This window comes from Lepus europaeus, chromosome 13 (genome assembly GCF_033115175.1).
Source record: "Lepus europaeus isolate LE1 chromosome 13, mLepTim1.pri, whole genome shotgun sequence".
NCBI lineage: Eukaryota > Metazoa > Chordata > Mammalia > Lagomorpha > Leporidae > Lepus > Lepus europaeus.
In genome coordinates, this window is record NC_084839.1 from 39,096,782 (window position 1) to 39,114,436 (window position 17,655).

Genomic DNA, 17,655 nt, shown 5'->3' on the forward strand with positions numbered 1-17,655 from the left:
TTTGCATAGTGTCTGATTTTGCACCTAATAAATAACGGTTGAAGGAATGAAAGGATGTCCTCATTCTGTTGTCACACTTGATAAACAGGTTGATAGCATTGCTTTGCCATCTTAGCTTACAGTTTTGCTATTCATGAGTAGATTCTATTATGATTCTAGTTTCTTTGCATGTGGCACCTTGTTCCTTGCTGTAAACTTTTATGGTCTTTTCACGTTACCATATTAAAAAGTGTGCTAGGGTAATTTTAGAGATTAGTTTCATTCAGCAAGGGGATTTTTTTTTTTTTTTAAAGATTTTTGTATTTGAAAGAGTTACAGATAGAAAGGAGAGAGATGTTCCATCTGCTGTTTCACTCTCCAAATGGTTGCAATGATCCTGGCTGGGCCAGGCCAAAGCCAGGAACCAGGAGCTTCTTCTGGGTCTTCCACATGCATGCAGAGGCACAAGGACCTGGGGCATCTTCCACTGCTTTCCCAGATGCATTAGCAGGGAGCTGGTTTGGAAGCTTAGCAGCTGGAAATTGAACTGGTGCCCATATGGGATGCTGGCACTGTAGAGGGTGGCTTAACCTGCTCTACCACAGTGCCAGCCCTGGGGATTTTTTAAATATAGGTTTATTTATTTATTTGAAAGGCAGAGTTAAAGAGAGGGAGAGATCTTCTTTTGCTAGTTTCCTCCCCCAATTTCCTCATCTGTCAGAGTTGGGCCAGGTTGAAGCCAGGTGTGTGTTAACTCTCTCTGGATCACACACGTGAGTGGCTGGTTCTCAAGTATCTGGGCTATTATCCTCTGCCTTCCCAGGTGCATTTACAGGGAGCTGGGTTAGAAACGGAACAGCCAGAACTCAAATCGACTCTCAGATGTGGGATGCTGCTGTTGAAAGGCGATGCTCAACCTGCTGTGCACATGCTGGCCCCTATCTACCATTTTTATGTTGGAGTTTTTCTTCTTCCTTTGAGCTCTAATAACTTAATATTATGTTGTAATTGAAATGGCAAGTCAGATACATAAATTTAGAATAGATTAGTTCGAAGAAAGTATTGAGTGAAATGTTGAGTTGATTTGTCATATCCAGTTAGGTCATATACCTTGTAATAATGATTTCTTTGAATTTTATTTGTGCAGAAGAAATTGAGGAAGAATCTGAAACAACAGTTGAGGCTGACTTGACTGATAAACAGAAACATCAATTGAAGCATAGGGAACTCTTTTTGTCACGCCAGTATGAATCTTTACCTGCAACACATATCAGGTAAGAGCTTGTTAGAAGCTAAGCTAATGTACTAAGTAAATCTAATGACCAAAAAAAAAAAAGCTTCTTTGAAGCACTTTCCAAACGCTACTCAGGATCTTGCTCTAATTAGTTTATTAAAGGCTTCCTAATGGTGTTTTATCTTGGAACTTTGCAGTATGTCTTAGCATATTAAAGCTCTGCAAAAATTCTGCAGAAAAGTAACCATTTTAACTTCATTTTAATCCTGACTTTGGCAGTTTGCGAGTCTTGTTAGCATCGTGCAAAACAGCAGATACCATTTTGGGAAATGCTAGTCTTCTCCAGATTCCTAGGAAATAATTTAGTTATTAGAATTCAAGGGCTGGAGCCCAAGAGCTAATTCCCAGGCAGGTGACTCTTGACCTTGTACGGTATGTGGCTTTTTATTTTCTTTTGAAGATCTCTGGAAAGAAAACTATATATTTCGGGCCTGGTGCAGGTTAAGCCTCTGCCTGTGACAGTGACATTCTACTTGGGAAGCTGGTTCAAGACCCAGCTGCTCCACTTCTAATCCAGCTTCCTGCTGATGTGCCTTGGAAATCAGTGGAAGGTGGTCCCTGTACCCATGTGGGAGACCTGGAGGAGGCTTTGGACTCCTGGCTTCAGCCTGGCCCAGCCCTGGCCATTGTTGCCATTTGGGGAGTGAACCAGCAGATGGAAGATCTCTCTTTCTCTCCTCCTCTCTCTCTAACTCTGCCTTTTAAATAAAGAAAAAAAATAAATAAAAAAAATACCCTAATACTATATATACATTTTTTTCTTCGCTCATTTTCTGGCATCTGCTCTGTGCATTGATAGGATATGAAAGTGAAAGACATCCAGTTACTGATGTGTATTTTTGGGCATTGTGGAAGTGATTATCTTTTATGATCTGATGGATATAAAAGTTAAACATAAATACAGGTAGGTGCTGGCGCTGTGGCACAGTGGGTTAACGCCCTGGCCTGAAGCACTGGCATCCTATCTGGGTGCCGGATCGAAACCTGGCTGCTCCACTTCTGATCCAGCTCTCTGCTATGGCCCGAGAAAGCAGTAAGAAGATGGCTCAAGTCCTTGGGCCCCTGTACCTGCATGGGAGACCCGGAAGAAGCTCTTGGCTCCTGGCTTTGGATTGGCCCAGCTCCAGCCGTTGCGGCCAACTGGGGAGTGAAGCATCAGATGGAAGACCTCTGTCTCTCTCTCTCTCTCTCTCTCTGTCTCTCCTCTCTGTGTGTAACTCTTTCAAATAAATAAATCTTCAAAAAAAAACCCTAAATATATATGTATTTTTAGTGTAGTCTGTAATAGGTGTGTGTTGGAGGTATAACAAAATTCAAAAGACAGGCAGATGCTGAAATTTGGGGTTAGGGAAGTTCCAAATGAGTTGGGATTTATCAGCCTTTGCGAAAATGCAGGGCACATACCAGGTAGAGGGAACAGGTGAGCAGAGTGTATGCCGAGTGTGTGGTGTATGCAGTGTTTAGTCTTCCACATTAAAGAAATTCCTACAACTTTTGTTTGTAATCTTTTTTTTTATCCTTTGTATCCATCTCTCTACTAGTCATGATGGTCATCAACACTTTTTTTTTTTATTAAACATTTATTTAATGAATATAAATTTCCAAAGTACAGCTTATGGGTTACAATGGCTTCCCCCCTCCCATAACCTCCCTCCCGCCCGCAACCCTCCCCCTTCCCGCTCCCTCTCCCCTTCCATTCATGTAAAGATTCATTTTCAATTCTCTTTGTATACAGAAGATCAGTCTAGTATATACTAGGTAAAGATTTCAACATTTTGCCCATATAGCAACACAAAGTGAAACACTTTTTATATACAGAAAGATTCTGTATTTGCTATTGTAATAATTACTCCTTTCTCCTTGGTCCTCAGTGTTGGGATTGATTCTGAACCTAGGTTCAGACAGGTTTATAGATTTCATTGCTCTTATTTGTTTTTTACACAACTTTAAAAAATTTTTATTTATTTATTTTCAAAATCAAAATTAGAGAGAGAGGGAGCAACAGAGAAGGGGAGCATGATCTTCCATCCCTGCAATGGCCAGCATTGGACCAAGCTGAAGCCAGAAGCTTTATCTGGTTCTCCTGTGTGGATGGCAGGGGCTTAAGTACTTAGGCTATATTCTGCTTTCCCAGGCACATTAGCAGGGAGCTGAATTGGAAGTGGAGCATCTGGGGTGTGAACTAGCACCCATATGGGATGCCAGTGTTGCAGATGGTGACTGCCACAACGCACCCTCCCCACTCCTCCTCCCCCTCCCCAAGCTCTTATTTGGTCCATGTACTTATACATGACCCAACTCCAGGGACCTTTGTACATAATTTTCTCTTCCCTCCCACCCCTCCCTTTTTTTTTTTTTTTGACAGGCAGAGTGGACAGTGAGAGAGAGAGACAGAGAGAAAGGTCTTCCTTTGCTGTTGGTTCACCCTCCAGTGGCTGCCGCGGCCGGCGCGCTGCGGGCGGCACACCACACTGATCCGCACCGCGCTGATCCGAAGGCAGGAGCCAGGTGCTTAACCTGGTCTCCCATGGGGTACAGGGCCCAAGGACCAGGGCCATCCTCCACTGCACTCCCAGGCCATAGCAGAGAGCTGGCCTGGAAGAGGGGCAACCGGGACAGAATCCGGTACCCCGATCGGGACTAGAACCCGGTGTGCCGGCGCCACAAGGCGGAGGATTAGCCTATTGAGCCGGTCCCTTCCCCTCCCCTCCCTCTGTTCCTTCCTTCCTTCCTTATTTATTTGTTTATTTATTCATTCATTCATATTTTGAAAGAGTTGCAGAGAGAGAAGGAGAGACAGAGATCTTCCATCCTGGTTACACTCCCCAGGTGGCTGTTAGAGTCAAGGCTGAGTCAGGCCAAAGCCAGGAGCTATAGCTTCATCTGGGTCTTCCACGTAGGTGTCAGGCACTCAAAAGTCTGGCTCATCCTCTGCTTTTCCCAGGCCATTATCAGGGAACTGGATTGGAACTGGAATAGCTGGGACACAAACTGGCGCCCATATGGGGTGCCAGCATTTCAGGTAGCAGTTTTACCTGCTACAGCAGGTCAGCCCCAATAACTTTCTTCTTCATAAATGGACACTGAGATCTCCTGTGGCAGGATGTATATGACACAGGTGTTGAATTCTTTTTTCTCCAAATCTGTCATTAGATTGGCTAGAGCTAGTATATTCTGTGTGACATTAAGTCCTTTGCTGGAAAAGATAGTCAAAACAAATAATGCAGGAACATTCTTCTTATCACCATTAGGGGTATTTCTTTTTTAATGTATGTATGTGTGTATGTATGTATGCATTTATTTGAGAGGCAGAGAGAGAGGTAGAGACATGCAGAGAGAGCTACCATCTGGTTTGCTCTCCACATGTCTGCAATGGCTGGAAACTGAGTACAGGTGTCTACATGGGTGGCACAAGCCCATATAGTTGAGCCATCACCATTTGCTTCCCAGGGTCTGTGTTATTAGCAGGAAGCTGGAGACAGGAGCCAGAACCAGAAATGAAACCCAAGTACTCTGATATGGGAGATGTGGGCGTCTTAATTGGCATCTTAATTGCTAGGCTAAATGCCTGTCCCAGTAGGGCTATTTCAGGAACAAAAAATAGAGAAGCAAGTTAGTAATTTCTGCTCAAAGAGATGGAACATGAAAATATAATTTGAGATATTCCTAAACATGTATAACTAATAAATGCTAAAGATCTATATGCATTTATTATTTAACTGGAAGAAGCTAGATTGTAAAGATTCATTTTAAGCTCAAGTTATGTGGCCAGTCATCAGAATTTTGCCAGAACAAGAATCCGACGAATGGTTTTAAATTTGTATCCAACATATGCAAGTATATTTTTAATTTACCCTTCTGATAGCTTGGAGTCTGTTTACAAGTAATGTTCGTTTCCTTTAACAGATTGCCTGGAATGGAAAAACTAGTGAAGTGTTTTTCATCTTCCATAAGGACTGAGAGAGTGTATTGAAAAATTGTCAGGACCATCCTGTGGTGAACATAGAACTTACATGGTGTACATGCTCATTCAGTGGCTGTGGAACACATTTTCTGAGTGTATTCTGTGTTAGGGAGCTTACTAAGTGCTTGACAAATAAGACAAGGGCCCCTTCTCATAAATTCAGTGAGTTTACTGGGCGGTAGTTCCTTTGTATTATGGAAAGCAGACAGGCATTTGGGGCTTTTTGTTTTTATTTTTTTTCCAGTTGAGGGGGAGTATTGCAGACTGTCATCTGCGACTCTCATTTTCAGACAGCTGAATGGGGTTAGTGGCAGTCTGTGGCCAAGGCAGGGAGTGGTGCTAACGAGCCCACACGCTGCTGTGGATTGGAGTGGTCCTGACATTTGCTAATACTGAAGTCATGCCCTATCTATTTTTGCTTTAAAAGGAGAAAATTACTGAAGTCCCATTGTTCTTTGGCAACAAAGAGGGGTAATTTGGTGAACACCAATCTCCCCACCCCCAGGACCATTGTCAGATGCCCAGAATTCCCTTGGTGCCATATGGCATGTAGGAGAAAACCCTGCTGGAGGTATTCGTCAGGTCCTTTGTGGTCTGTGTACCGTGGTGCCGGATGCTGTAAGCTTCCCATTGTGGTAGTCTGGCAGCTCTCTGCTCCCTCTGATTCCACTCGAAGAGAGTGTGAATATAACCTAAGACTGTCTCTTGTCTGTGAGATAGAGCTTGAGCAGTGCGAATCACTTTGGGGCACCTTGCTTGGGGAAGGAGGTGGCAGCATACTCCGTTCATGCACAGTCACTTAGGTCATTTAAGAGTAGGTTATTCGCTGCCTACATTACAAAGCACTATAAAGTTTATTGTTACGCCAGCTGCTATGCCCATATTTTACTGAATAGTCTTTGTGGCGTGTGTATGACTAATACTTTCACTAATAGATTTTTTTACACACAGCAGATACTCAGTGACTCTTTAAATTGGTATCATCTGATTCACAAATATCTTTTTTATGCATTCCTCTATAAGGACATTTGTAAATGTGAAGCAGACTACACAGTTACTCACAAGGCTGATGTACTGATTATTTAGCCCTCGACTCCTAGTACCTTTCTAAACCTACCCTTCCAGTGTCTGCATTGTGATGCTGGGGGCTGCTATATTCAGGCCTGTATATCGCCCCACCTTATATGCAGCTCATGTGTGCTGAATTTGACTTTAAATGTTAAATGTTATTTAACATTTGTTCAACTTTTATGAGAGGTACCATTCTGGTTACTTTACTTCATCTTATTTAATCATCACAATAACACAGAGATCCTGTTATGACCCCCATTTTACAACTGAGGTGATCAGAGCACAGAAGAGTTAATGTCAAGATCTCATGGCGCACACACATGCATATTTAGAATTGAAACCAAGCTGCTTAGTTGCCACATATACAGTATTATGATGAGTACATAACTGTGTGAAAAAAAGCATCAGAGACAGAAGTGACTCAGTAACTTGTTGAATGAGTAGTCTCATTAAATTTTTTTTTTTTTTTTTTTGGCCAGGCAGAGTTAGACAGTGAGAGAGAGACAGAGAGAGTTATAGACAATGAGAGAGAGACAGAGAGAAAGGTCTTTCTTCTGTTTGTTCACTCCCTTAATGGCTGCTACATCCAGCACCGCACTGATCCGAAGCCAGAAGCCGGGTACTTCCTTCCTGTCTCCCATGCGGGTGCAGGGTCCAAGCACTTGGGCCATCCTCCACTGCCTTCCCAGGCCACAGCAGAGAGCTGGATTGGAAGAGGAGCATCTGGGACTAGTACCCAGCGCCCCAACTGGGACTAGAACCCGGGGTGCCGGCACCACAGGTGGAGGATTAGCCAAGTGAGCCATGGCACCAGCCAGTCTCGTTAATTTTTTAATCATTTCATGTAATTCTTCTATTTAGACTCTCAAGTCAGATGAGCAGAATTAAAACTCTATTTCAGCATATATGTTACACTTTTTTTTAAAAAAGAAGATTGATTTATTTATTTGGAAGTTAGCATTACACAGAGAAGGAGAGGCAGAGAGAGAGAAAGAGAGTGAGAGTTTTCCATCCGATGGTTCTCTCCCCAGATTGCCCACAGTGGCCAGAGCTGAGCCGATTGGAAGCCAGGAGCCAGGAGCTTCTTCCAGGTCTCCTATGTGGTTGCAGGGGCCCAAGGACTTGTGCCATCCTCCGCTGCTTTCTCAGGCCATTGCAGCTGGGACACGAACTGGCGCCCATATGGAATGCTGGCATTGCAGGTGCAGTTTTACCTGCTATGCCACAGTGCCAGCCCCTATATAGTGTACTGTTGCACTGAAAGGTGATTTGGTTCTAGATGTGCAGTAGAACCTGGGAAGCATTTCCCTAGTTGGGTGATTGTCACCTATGCTTATTGATATGTCTTTCATATGCCCTAATGTGTTATTCCACGTCTCAAGTACAGAAAGCCTGGCTTTTTAAAAGCTGCTAGGGGCCGGCACGGTGGCATGGCGGATAAAGCTTGCAGTACCAGCATCCCATACGGGTACCAATTCGTATCCTGGCTGCTCCACTTCCAATCTAGCTCTCTGCTATGGCTTGGGAAAGCAGTAGAAGATGGTCTAAGTCCTTGGGCCCCTGCACCTGTGTGGAGGACCCAGAAGAAGCTCCTGGCTCCTGGCTTCAGATTGGCGCAGCTATGGCTATTGTGGCCAGTTGGGGAGTGAACCAGCTGATGGAAGACACCTCCCTCCCTCCCTCTCTCTTTCTCTCTCTCTCTCTCTCTCTGTAACTCTGCCTTTCAAATAAATAAATTAAAAAAAAAAAAAAAAAAGAAAAGAAAAGAAAGGCTGCTAATTGCAGCGGCAGTACATGTAATGATTAATGCCTCTGCCTAGCCTCTGGAGCAACTAGTCAGTCAATTCTTTGCTGTTTGCCAACCATAAAGATGTGAACTGCAGCTTTTGAGGTTATGTTTCAGTGTCTTAAGAAATTTCCTTAGATATCTGCTTATTATTGTTCTCTGTCCTGTCGTAATAACTTCTGTTCTTAAGTAATTTATCTTGTTTTAAGGAGTGAGTGGTAGTAGAGAAACCCATTATATCCTTGCATGTGAGCTTCCTCTGGTTCAGAGCAGTGCTGTTGAGGACTCTGTCTACCTTATTGCCTATTCCTGACTGCTTATAAAAACAGGCCAGAGGAGATACTGCAGAACCTAGATTTGGTGTCAGCAATAGGGTAGGTCTTACAGATATTGGTGTATGTAGTCCTCAAATACTCTTTTTTTTTTTTTTTTTAAGATTTATTTATTTATTTGAAAGGCAGAGTTATAGAGAGGCAGAGGCAGAGAGAGAAAGATAGGTTCTGTATCCACTGGCTCACTCCCTGAATGGCTGCAAAGGCCAGAGCTGTGCTGAAGCCAGGAGCCAGGAGCTTCCTCCAGATCTTCCACGCAGGTACAGGGACCCAAGGACTCAGGCTATCCTTTACTGTTTTCCCAGGCCATAGCAGAGAGCTGGATCGGAAATAAAGCAGCCAGAACTCAAACCAATACCCATATGGGACACTGACATTGCAGGCAGTGGCTCCACTCACTATGCCACAGCGCTGGCCCCCTCAAGCAATCTTTTAATAGCAGGGTGCTTCAGAGAAAGTCTTGCATTCTTTTCTTTTCCTTTTATTATTTCTTCAGGATTTATTTATTTATTTGGAAAGGCCGTTAAAGCCAGAGAGGGAGAGAGAGTGTATGTACAACTGAGCGCCTCCATCTGCTGGTTTTCTCCTCAAATGGCTGTAGTGGCTGGGGCTGGGACAGGCCAAAGCCAGGAACTCCATCCAGGTCTCCCACCTGAGTGGCAGGAGCCAAAGCCCTTGAGCCATCATTTTCTGCCTTCTCAGGTTCATTAACAGAGAGCTGGATCAGAAATGGAGCAGCTAAGATTTGAACTGGTGCTCATGTGGGATGCTGGTGTCACGGGCAGTGATTTTACCTGTTGCACCTTATCACTGGCCCCTATAGAACTGATATTAGAGGAGGATGCAAGCAACTTTTATCTTTATGCTTTCCTGTATTTCCAGTTTCCCTAAGATTAGAACAGAAAAGGGGAACAGTATTATTTTGGAACAAGCCTGCAAGAGATAATGCCATTTTATACTCATTCCTTAACTGATAACATGGCTACTGCTCTTTCTTTCTTTTTTTTTTTTTTTTAAAGATTTATTTAGGGGCCAGTGCTGTGGTATAGCAGGTTAAGCCACCATCTGCAGTGCTAGCATTCTGTATGAGTGCTGCTTCAAGACCCAGCTGTTCCACTGCAGGCAGCAGCTTTTCCTGCTATGCCACAGCGCCAGCCCGGCCAAGCAGTGTTTTAATTGCTGACCCAAAGGCTTACCTCTACCTGGGAATAAGTCTAAACAAAGATGTATAAAATCTACATAAAAACTACAAAATCTTGCTGGCAAAATTAATGATTAAAGACAACTGAAATAAATGCTAGGTAGATCATGAGAATGTATGATTCAAAACAATTCCAGATAAAATCTCAAGAGGGTTTTGTGTATAACTGAGTATAAACTGAAAGCTGGTTTCATCATGTATGGAAGTGGGAAGGACCAAGAACAATGAAAGAGGTCAGAGAGTGTTTGGATAAGCCTAAGGACTCTTTCTAGGGGTTTCTGAAATCATTTTATTTTCATAACAGTGAGATGTTATTTGCCTTTTTTCCCTGTGTTCACTTTGCAGTGATGGTGAGAAGGCAGTAGTAGGTAAAACTGCTGGCATCACAGCAAAAATTAAGTCAGTTACTTCAAGCTGTGCTAGTATTCATTTGTGTTTTCCAATTCCATGCATGCAATTTGTTTTTTTAAGAAGCAGGTTGCAGTTAAGAATGTTCTTGGTAAAGCAGTGTGATTTATTAAGTTTCATAAATCTCTACCTTTCATTTTAGAACTGCAGTAAAATTCACATATATTAAACTAACATTAGCCATAGTAGAATATACAGTTTATGGGCATTTGGTTTGCTGATGACAGTGTTATGCAGCCATCACCTTATTCTTCCTTCAAGAGATCACACATCTTGGTTGGGAGTTTGGCCCAGCAGTTAAGACACACATCCCACATTGGAGAGCCTGGGTTGGAGTGCCAGCTTCGCATCTGCCTGAGCTTCCTGCTGTTGTTGACCATGGGACACAGTGGTGATGGCTCAAGTTATTTGGATTCCTGCCACCCGCTTGGGAGACTTGAACTGAGTTTTCATCTCTCAGCCTAACCTCCTGCCACATTCTAGGTGCCCCCACTCTCTGCCGTCGTTTCAGGCTTTGGAGGATCGAACCAGCAAAAGAGAGCTCTCTATCTAGTTCTCAAAAGAAAAAAAAAATTTTTTTTTCAAGAGTTAATTAAGGGGCTGGCGCTGTGGCACAGTGGGTTAATGCCCTGGCCTAAAGCGCCAGCATCCCATATGGGCGCTGGTTTTAGTCCCGGTTGCTCCTCTCCTAATCCAGCTCTCTGCTATGGCCTGGGAAAGCAGTACAAGATGGCCCAAGTCCTTGGGCCCCTGCGCCCAAGTAGGAGACCTGGAAGAAGCTCCTGGCTCCTGGCTTCGGATTGGCACAGTTCCGGCCATCTGGGGAGTGAACCATTGGATGGAAGACCTCTCTCTCTCTGCCTTTCCTCTCTCTGTGTAACTCTGACTTTCAAATAAATGAATAAATCTTTTTAAAAAAGAGTTAATTAAAAAAAGACCATACATCTTTTTAGTGTCCTATGTGATTTTTTTAAGTGATTTATTTATTTACTTGAAAGTCAGTGCTACACAGAGAAAGAAGGAGAGGCAGAGAGAGTGAGAGAGAGAGAGAGAGGTCTCCCATCTGCTGGTTCACTCTCAAGTTAGCTGCAGTGATTGGAGCTGTGTCAATCCAAAGCCAGGAACCAGCAGCTTTTGGGTCTCCCACGCGGGTGCAGGGGCCCAAGGACTTGGGCCATCTTGTACTGTTTTCCCAGGCCACAGCAGAGAGCTGAATCGGAAATGGAGCAGCTGGGTCTCAAACTGGTGCACATATGGGGTGCTGGCACTGCAGGAAGCGGCTTTACCCACTAAGCCACAGTGCCAGCCCTCTATGTGATTTTTTTTTTCCCCCTATGTGATGTTTTAATGTATATTAACTTAGGGCAGAAAATCTCAACTTCATCAGACTCAATCATTCTTTTACATGTCTTTTTTAAAAATTTGACAAGTAGAGGTATAGACAGTGTGAGAGAGAGAGAGGTCTTCTTCCGTTGGTTCACTCCCCAAATAGCCACTATGGCCGGTGCTGCACCAATCCAAAGCCAGGAGCCAAGTGCTTCTCCTGATCTCCCAATCAGTTGCACTTCTCCCAATTAGAAGCACTTAAGCATCTTCCACGGCCCTCCCGGGCCGCAGCAGAGAACTGGACTGGAAGACAAGCAACCAGGACTAGAACCCAGCGCCCATATGGGATGCCGGCGCCACAAGGTGGAGGATTAACCAAGTGAGCCACGGCACTGGCCCTCTTTTACATGTCTTATAATACTTCCCATGTTATTCTGGAATGAGATTCATAGAAATTTAATACTGCATACTTGATTCATATTTGGCTTTGTATTCAACTGTGTCTTCAAACTGATTTTTCCCTCAAAACTTGAATTACTCCATGTCATCAAATATTTGTTTTCACTGAACATTAGTTTTATTCCATATAAATCCTCCATACTTTGCATATTAACCTATCTATTCCTTTTTAAAAATCCTTTTAAAATTCTCTTATCCATTGCATCTTGACATTTCTAAGTGATACATCAACAGTGAGAATATTTTGAAAACTATTTTAATTTGAAGATTTGTCTATCTTTGTAGCTAAAATATGGTATTTATTTTGTATGGATTGCTCTAATGCTTCTCTTGTATGTATGTTGGGTTGGTTGTCATTGCTTCCTGTCTTTTCTTGTATTTAATTTTTTGCTTTATTTATTTATTTTTTCTTTTTTTGCTGGATCTTTGACATTGATCTATCAGTCCATTTAGGGGTATATTTGTTTTCTAAGTGTTCTTCATCAATGAGTCTTACTTTTCTTTCCTGAATGTGATATTCTCTCAAATCTTCAATTGTGTTGTTACCTGAATCACCTCTGCTTCCTGTATATTCAGTTTTTAGGTTTTGGGTTGTCTTCCATGCCTTCATCTATCCTCAAGTATTGGTATTGGATGATTCATAGTTATCTGTTCTTTTTTTTTTTTTTTTTTTTTTTTAACAGGCAGAGTGGACAGTGAGAGAGAAAGACAAAGAGAAAGGTCTTCCTTTTTGCCATTGGTTCACCCTCCAATGGCTGCCGCAGCCGGTGCACTGTGGCTGGCGCACCGCGCTGATCCAAAGCCAGGAGTGAGGTGCTTCTCCTGGTCTCCCATGTGGGTGCAGGGCCCAAGGACTTGGACCATCCTCCACTGCACTCCTGGGCCACAGCAGAGAGCTGGCCTGGAAGAGGGGCAACCGAGACAGAATCCAGCGCCCCGACTGGGACTAGAACCTGGTGTGCTGGCGCCGCAAGGTGGAGGATTAGCCTATTGAGCCACCGCGCCGGCTGTTCTTTTTTAAAAGAAAAAAAGCCTTGTAGTTTTTTTTTTTTTTTTTAAAGATTTATTTATTTATTTATTTTCTTGAGATGCAGAGTTAGAGAGAGACAGACAGATATAGAGGGGTCTTCGAATTGCTGGACCTGAGTTGATCTGAAGCCAGGAACCAAGAGCTTCTTCTGGGTCTCCTACACAGGTATGGGGCCCATGCACTTGGGCCATCTTCTACTGCTTTCCCAAGCCACCACCAGGTAGGTAGCTGGATTAGAAGAGAAGCTTCCAGGACTTGAACCAGTACCCATAAGGGTATGCTGGCACTGCAGGCAGATGCTTAACCTACTACACCACAGCGCTGGCCCCAGTTATCTGTTCCTACTCAGAACCGGGGGAACAGTGAGGCTCAGAGTGCTCCAGTTGTGTGGGAGGGCTTTGCGCGTTGGAGGTCATTGAGCTCAGGTCCTGCTCTCTGACTGGAAATTCTTCAGCTCTCTGGTGAATAGATCGATTACCTCCATCTTCCACAGCATTTGCTCCTTTTATACATACTGTGAGCTTTGATTCCTGATTTTTTCTGAAATCTCTTTGTAGTAGCTACAACTACCAATGCCGTGTTTAATAGAAATGCAAACGATGGGCATTGGGGCCATGTTTCTGATGCTCATGGAAATTTATGTATTGCTCTGGTTAGGAATGGTGTACTTGGTGTGGATGAATGCCATGCATAAGCAGTAGATGGTGATACAGTCCTTTTTGTTGTCAGGATCACAGAAAACTGATCTGATTCTCATCTTCTTAAAAGTTTAAACTTTGTAGGGCCAGTACTGTGGCGTAGTGGGTAAAGCCACTGCCTGCAGTGCTGGCATCCAATTCGGGTGCTGGTTTGAGTCCTGCCTCTTCCATTTCCGATGCAGCTCTCTGCTTTGGCTTGGGAAAGCAGTAGAAGATGGCACAAGTCCTTGGGCCCTTGCACCCACGTGGGAGACCCAGAAGAAGCTCTTGACTCCCAGCTTTGGATCAGTCCAGCACTGGCCGTTGTGGCCATCTGGGAAGTGAACCAGCGGACGGAAGACCTGTCTCTCTCTCTCTCTGTCTCTCTCTCTGCCTCTCCATAACTCTGCCTTTCAAATAAATAAATAAATCTTTTAAAAGAAATTTAACTTTTTAGAGTTAGGATATGAAATATATTGACACAGTTCAAAAATCAAAATACACAAAAATGGGGTGCATAATAAAGTGTTTCACTTCTGTATAATCCCCTAACTTATCAGTGTTTCTAGAGTCTGAAACTGATATACTTCTGGAAACATTAATGCATATACGAGCAATGATGTGTGTTTGTGTCTGGGAGTAAATTATGGTGCTGTTATATTGTGTTACATTGAGTGTTGGAGATGGTTCCATATTGGATTGTAAAAATCTGCCTAATCTTTTTTTATGGCTGGTTTATATTTCTTATTTATTTGGTTCAGTTTAGTCTTTTGCTGTGAAAAGCAGTACTGCACAGAATAAACTTGAACATAGATCACTTGACATGTGTGATTGTGAGTATACATTCAAAATTAATACTACATAAAATTGTTGAAAGTGTCCTAATTAAGTTTAGGGGGATTTCTTTATTCACATAAGAAATAAAATAGAACTCCAGTGTGGATTACCAGTTTCTTCAGTTTGGCCATTAATGTTAGAGGAAGCTTATTTGGAGTCTTAAAAAAATATATCTAATGTGCCAGCATTTGTCTTTTACGATAGATTGATTTTTATAGTGCTCTTGGTAATTTGTAAACAAAATTTGAATGAGCCCAAAGAGTATCATCAATGACTGTAAGTAATGCTACTTAAGAAATGATTTAATATTAGGAGATTAATTATGTAATTTGCTTAGGCTCTTAGAAGGTGGACTGTGGGAAATACACAATAGCTGGAGAAAAGTCATATCACAGTTTCACATGTTAATATTTACATGTGTAGCACTTTTTTTTTTTTTGTATTTGTACTATAATCTTCCCCTTGAGATGACCATTTTACCTATCTACTTACGGGTTGAATTGTTTATTTCTCCATCTAAAATCACAGTGTAGAAGTTACTAAGTGTATTCAATGTATTGTCCCCACCACTACTGTTGCAGGGGGAACTGTGAGCTTTTCCTGTAGTCAGAACAATTTGCTATCCTGTCCTTGAGAGGAGGATCTTCTTAGTACCCACAGCCATCTAAGGAACATTTCACCTGTTCATAGAAAAGGAAGAAGAGGGCATCAAGGGAATGGTTTTCTCTCCTTGATTCTTCTTTGACAGTTTCTTACATCTTTGTTCCAAATCTTCAGAATCATGGTCTGTTGGGTCCACATGCCATGGACAGAGTGAGCTTCACAAAAACACTGCTGTCATTCATTTACTTTGCATAATCCATGTATCCACCACATTAACTCTAAACGTCTATTCTTGGCTTTTCATTCTGGTCACCTACCCAAACAGACGTTCTGTTTGGTTTTTAAATTTGTTTATTCATTTGAAAGGCAGAGAGACATACACATCTCCCGTCTGCTGATGGATGCCCCAGATGCCTGCAATAGTCAGGCCTGAGCCAGGCCGAATCTGAGAGTTGGGAACTCGAAATCTGGGTCTCCCACATTGGTGGCAGAGACTTAACTACTTGAGCCATTAATGGCTACCTTCCAGCACGCATATTAGCAAGAAGTGAAGATAGGGAGCTCAGCCAGGACTTGAACCCTGGTACTCAGACACTAGATGCAGGAGTCTCAAGAGGAGGCTTGACCACTGTGCCAAATATCTGCTGCTGCCTCCTTTTCTTTTTTGTTTGTTAATATCTGTTGAAGCAGTATTAACAGAAAGCAAATCTGAATAGAAATGTTTAAAAGTTTCCAGATTTCTTGCTCTCCTTTGTCTTTCTTTTTAAGAATCTAAAGACTCTTATACTTACACTTGTTTAGGCAATGTTAAATGTTTGTTTCCATGATGAAATTAAGAAAACCATGGCTCAATAGCCCTATAATGTAGATTACTTGTTCTCAATCCAAGGTGATTTTGTGTCTCAGGGGCAGTTTGGGATGGAAGAATGCTATTGTCATCCAGTGAGTAGAGGCCAAGGGTACTGCTAAGTGCATAGGACAGCCCTGGCAATAAAGAATTATCTGGTCCCAAATTTTAATCAGCAGTACCCATCTTGAAAAAGTCTGATATAGAGTTGTTCTTAATACTGCTTGCTTTCTGGTGTGGTATTTATACAGATTTGTACAATTTAGCTAATCAGGACCTCTTCTTTAATTTTAAATTTAATTATTTTTTAAAAAGCAAATACTGTGATCATGGATGCTGCTACTTTTGAGCAGTTTCCCAAGAGAGAATCAAAGGGAAGGGAAAAGCTGGGAGTCCCGGTGGAGAGGCTGTTAACCATCTAAAGGAACACGATTAGAATCACTCACTTCCAACATGCCTTTTTCCAAATGGTATTTGAAATATTTTACCCAGAAGTATTTGAGGAATAATCTACATGACTGGTTGTACATAGCTGCTAACCGAGTTATGAATTATGTTACTTCCAGATAAACCAAGATGAAGAGGATTAAACCTCATTTATCTAGAATACTTCGAGTTCTTGAATAAAACTTGGAATTTATACAGTGTTTTTATATATATGTGTGTGTGTAGTTATTCAATGATACCCAAGTTAGTCGTATGGTTGATTGCTACTTTGCAGTCATTTGCAATTCTTCAGACAGTGGCTTCTGCATTTATCCTGTACTTGCTATACTTAATTGTGTGGGTTTAGAAATTGGTCTTCCTCCTCCTCTTTCCCTTGTGTTTCCAGCATTTCCATAACTTTTTATTTAATGTAGCCAATATTTGCATTTTATGAACATGTAAATATTCTTCACATATTCCTTCTTTTACAACTTTTTGTTTTCCTGGTGGTTAATAATTGTTTTGCCTTTTCCTTTGAATAGTCTTCTAAAATGTAAATTTTTTAGTTCTTGCATTCTGAAAATGTTTTTCATGCTTGACTAATTGTTTCAGCATGTAGTTCTTTTAAAATATTTTTTGAACATTTATTTTAAAGATAGACAAGGACAAAGAGAGGGATAGATATCTCCCACTCAGCCAGGAGCTAGGACCTCACTCCCTGTCTGCCATGTGGGTGCCGAGGACCCAGCTGTTTGAGCCATCACATGCTGCCCTCTAGGGTGCACATTCCCAGGAAGTTGGAATGGAAAGCATAGCTGGTACTCAAACTAGCACTCCAGTATGGAATTGTTACCAGAGAATGGCAGGGTTCTTGTCTTCGTGCAAGAAAGAATTCAGGCGTGAGACAGAGTAGTGGAAAGTAAAAGTAGCAAAGTTTATTAGGGAAGGGACATCCATAAGAACAGATGGACACCTCTCCAGCCCGGACCTGAGAGAGAGTGCCCAGTCTACATTTAGGCCAGGGGTTTTTAAGGAGATGGGCCTCTGTCTTCACACATCTCCTCCTGAAACAAAGGATTTTATGGATGTAAATATTAAGAAGCTCCTAGCTGAGTTTTCCCCTGAAGGTATCAGACAGGAGGAAGCCTAGCTGGCTCAGTCCTGAGTTCAGAGGAAAGGTGAGCAGGACCCCCTGGAGAATCGGTGTTTGAAATGCAGATACTGGGCTGCATCTGGGAGATTGTGGAAGATTGCCAGGCAGAAGGGGCGGGGACCCCCACCTGGCAGGTTATCAGGTAGAAGGGGCAGGGCAGGATGGGAACATTGGGCTGCCCCTGAAACATCGGGATGCCTTTGAGATGCAGATGCATATGCTGGACATAGATGTCTTCTCTTTAGGCCTTTATGTCACACAT

At 42.6% G+C, this 17,655-nt stretch overlaps 1 protein-coding gene across 2 annotated transcripts in view; it reads left to right on the plus strand.

Annotated features, from left to right (window-relative positions):
- Window positions 1–17,655, plus strand: part of MTA3 (metastasis associated 1 family member 3) — a 174,385-nt gene that overhangs the window by 62,797 nt on the left and 93,933 nt on the right. For both annotated transcript variants that reach the window (XM_062209343.1, XM_062209342.1), the window contains exon 4: window positions 1,127–1,253. In XM_062209343.1, coding sequence (XP_062065327.1) covers window positions 1,127–1,253 — 127 coding nt within the window. The remainder of the gene's footprint in view (window positions 1–1,126; window positions 1,254–17,655) is intronic.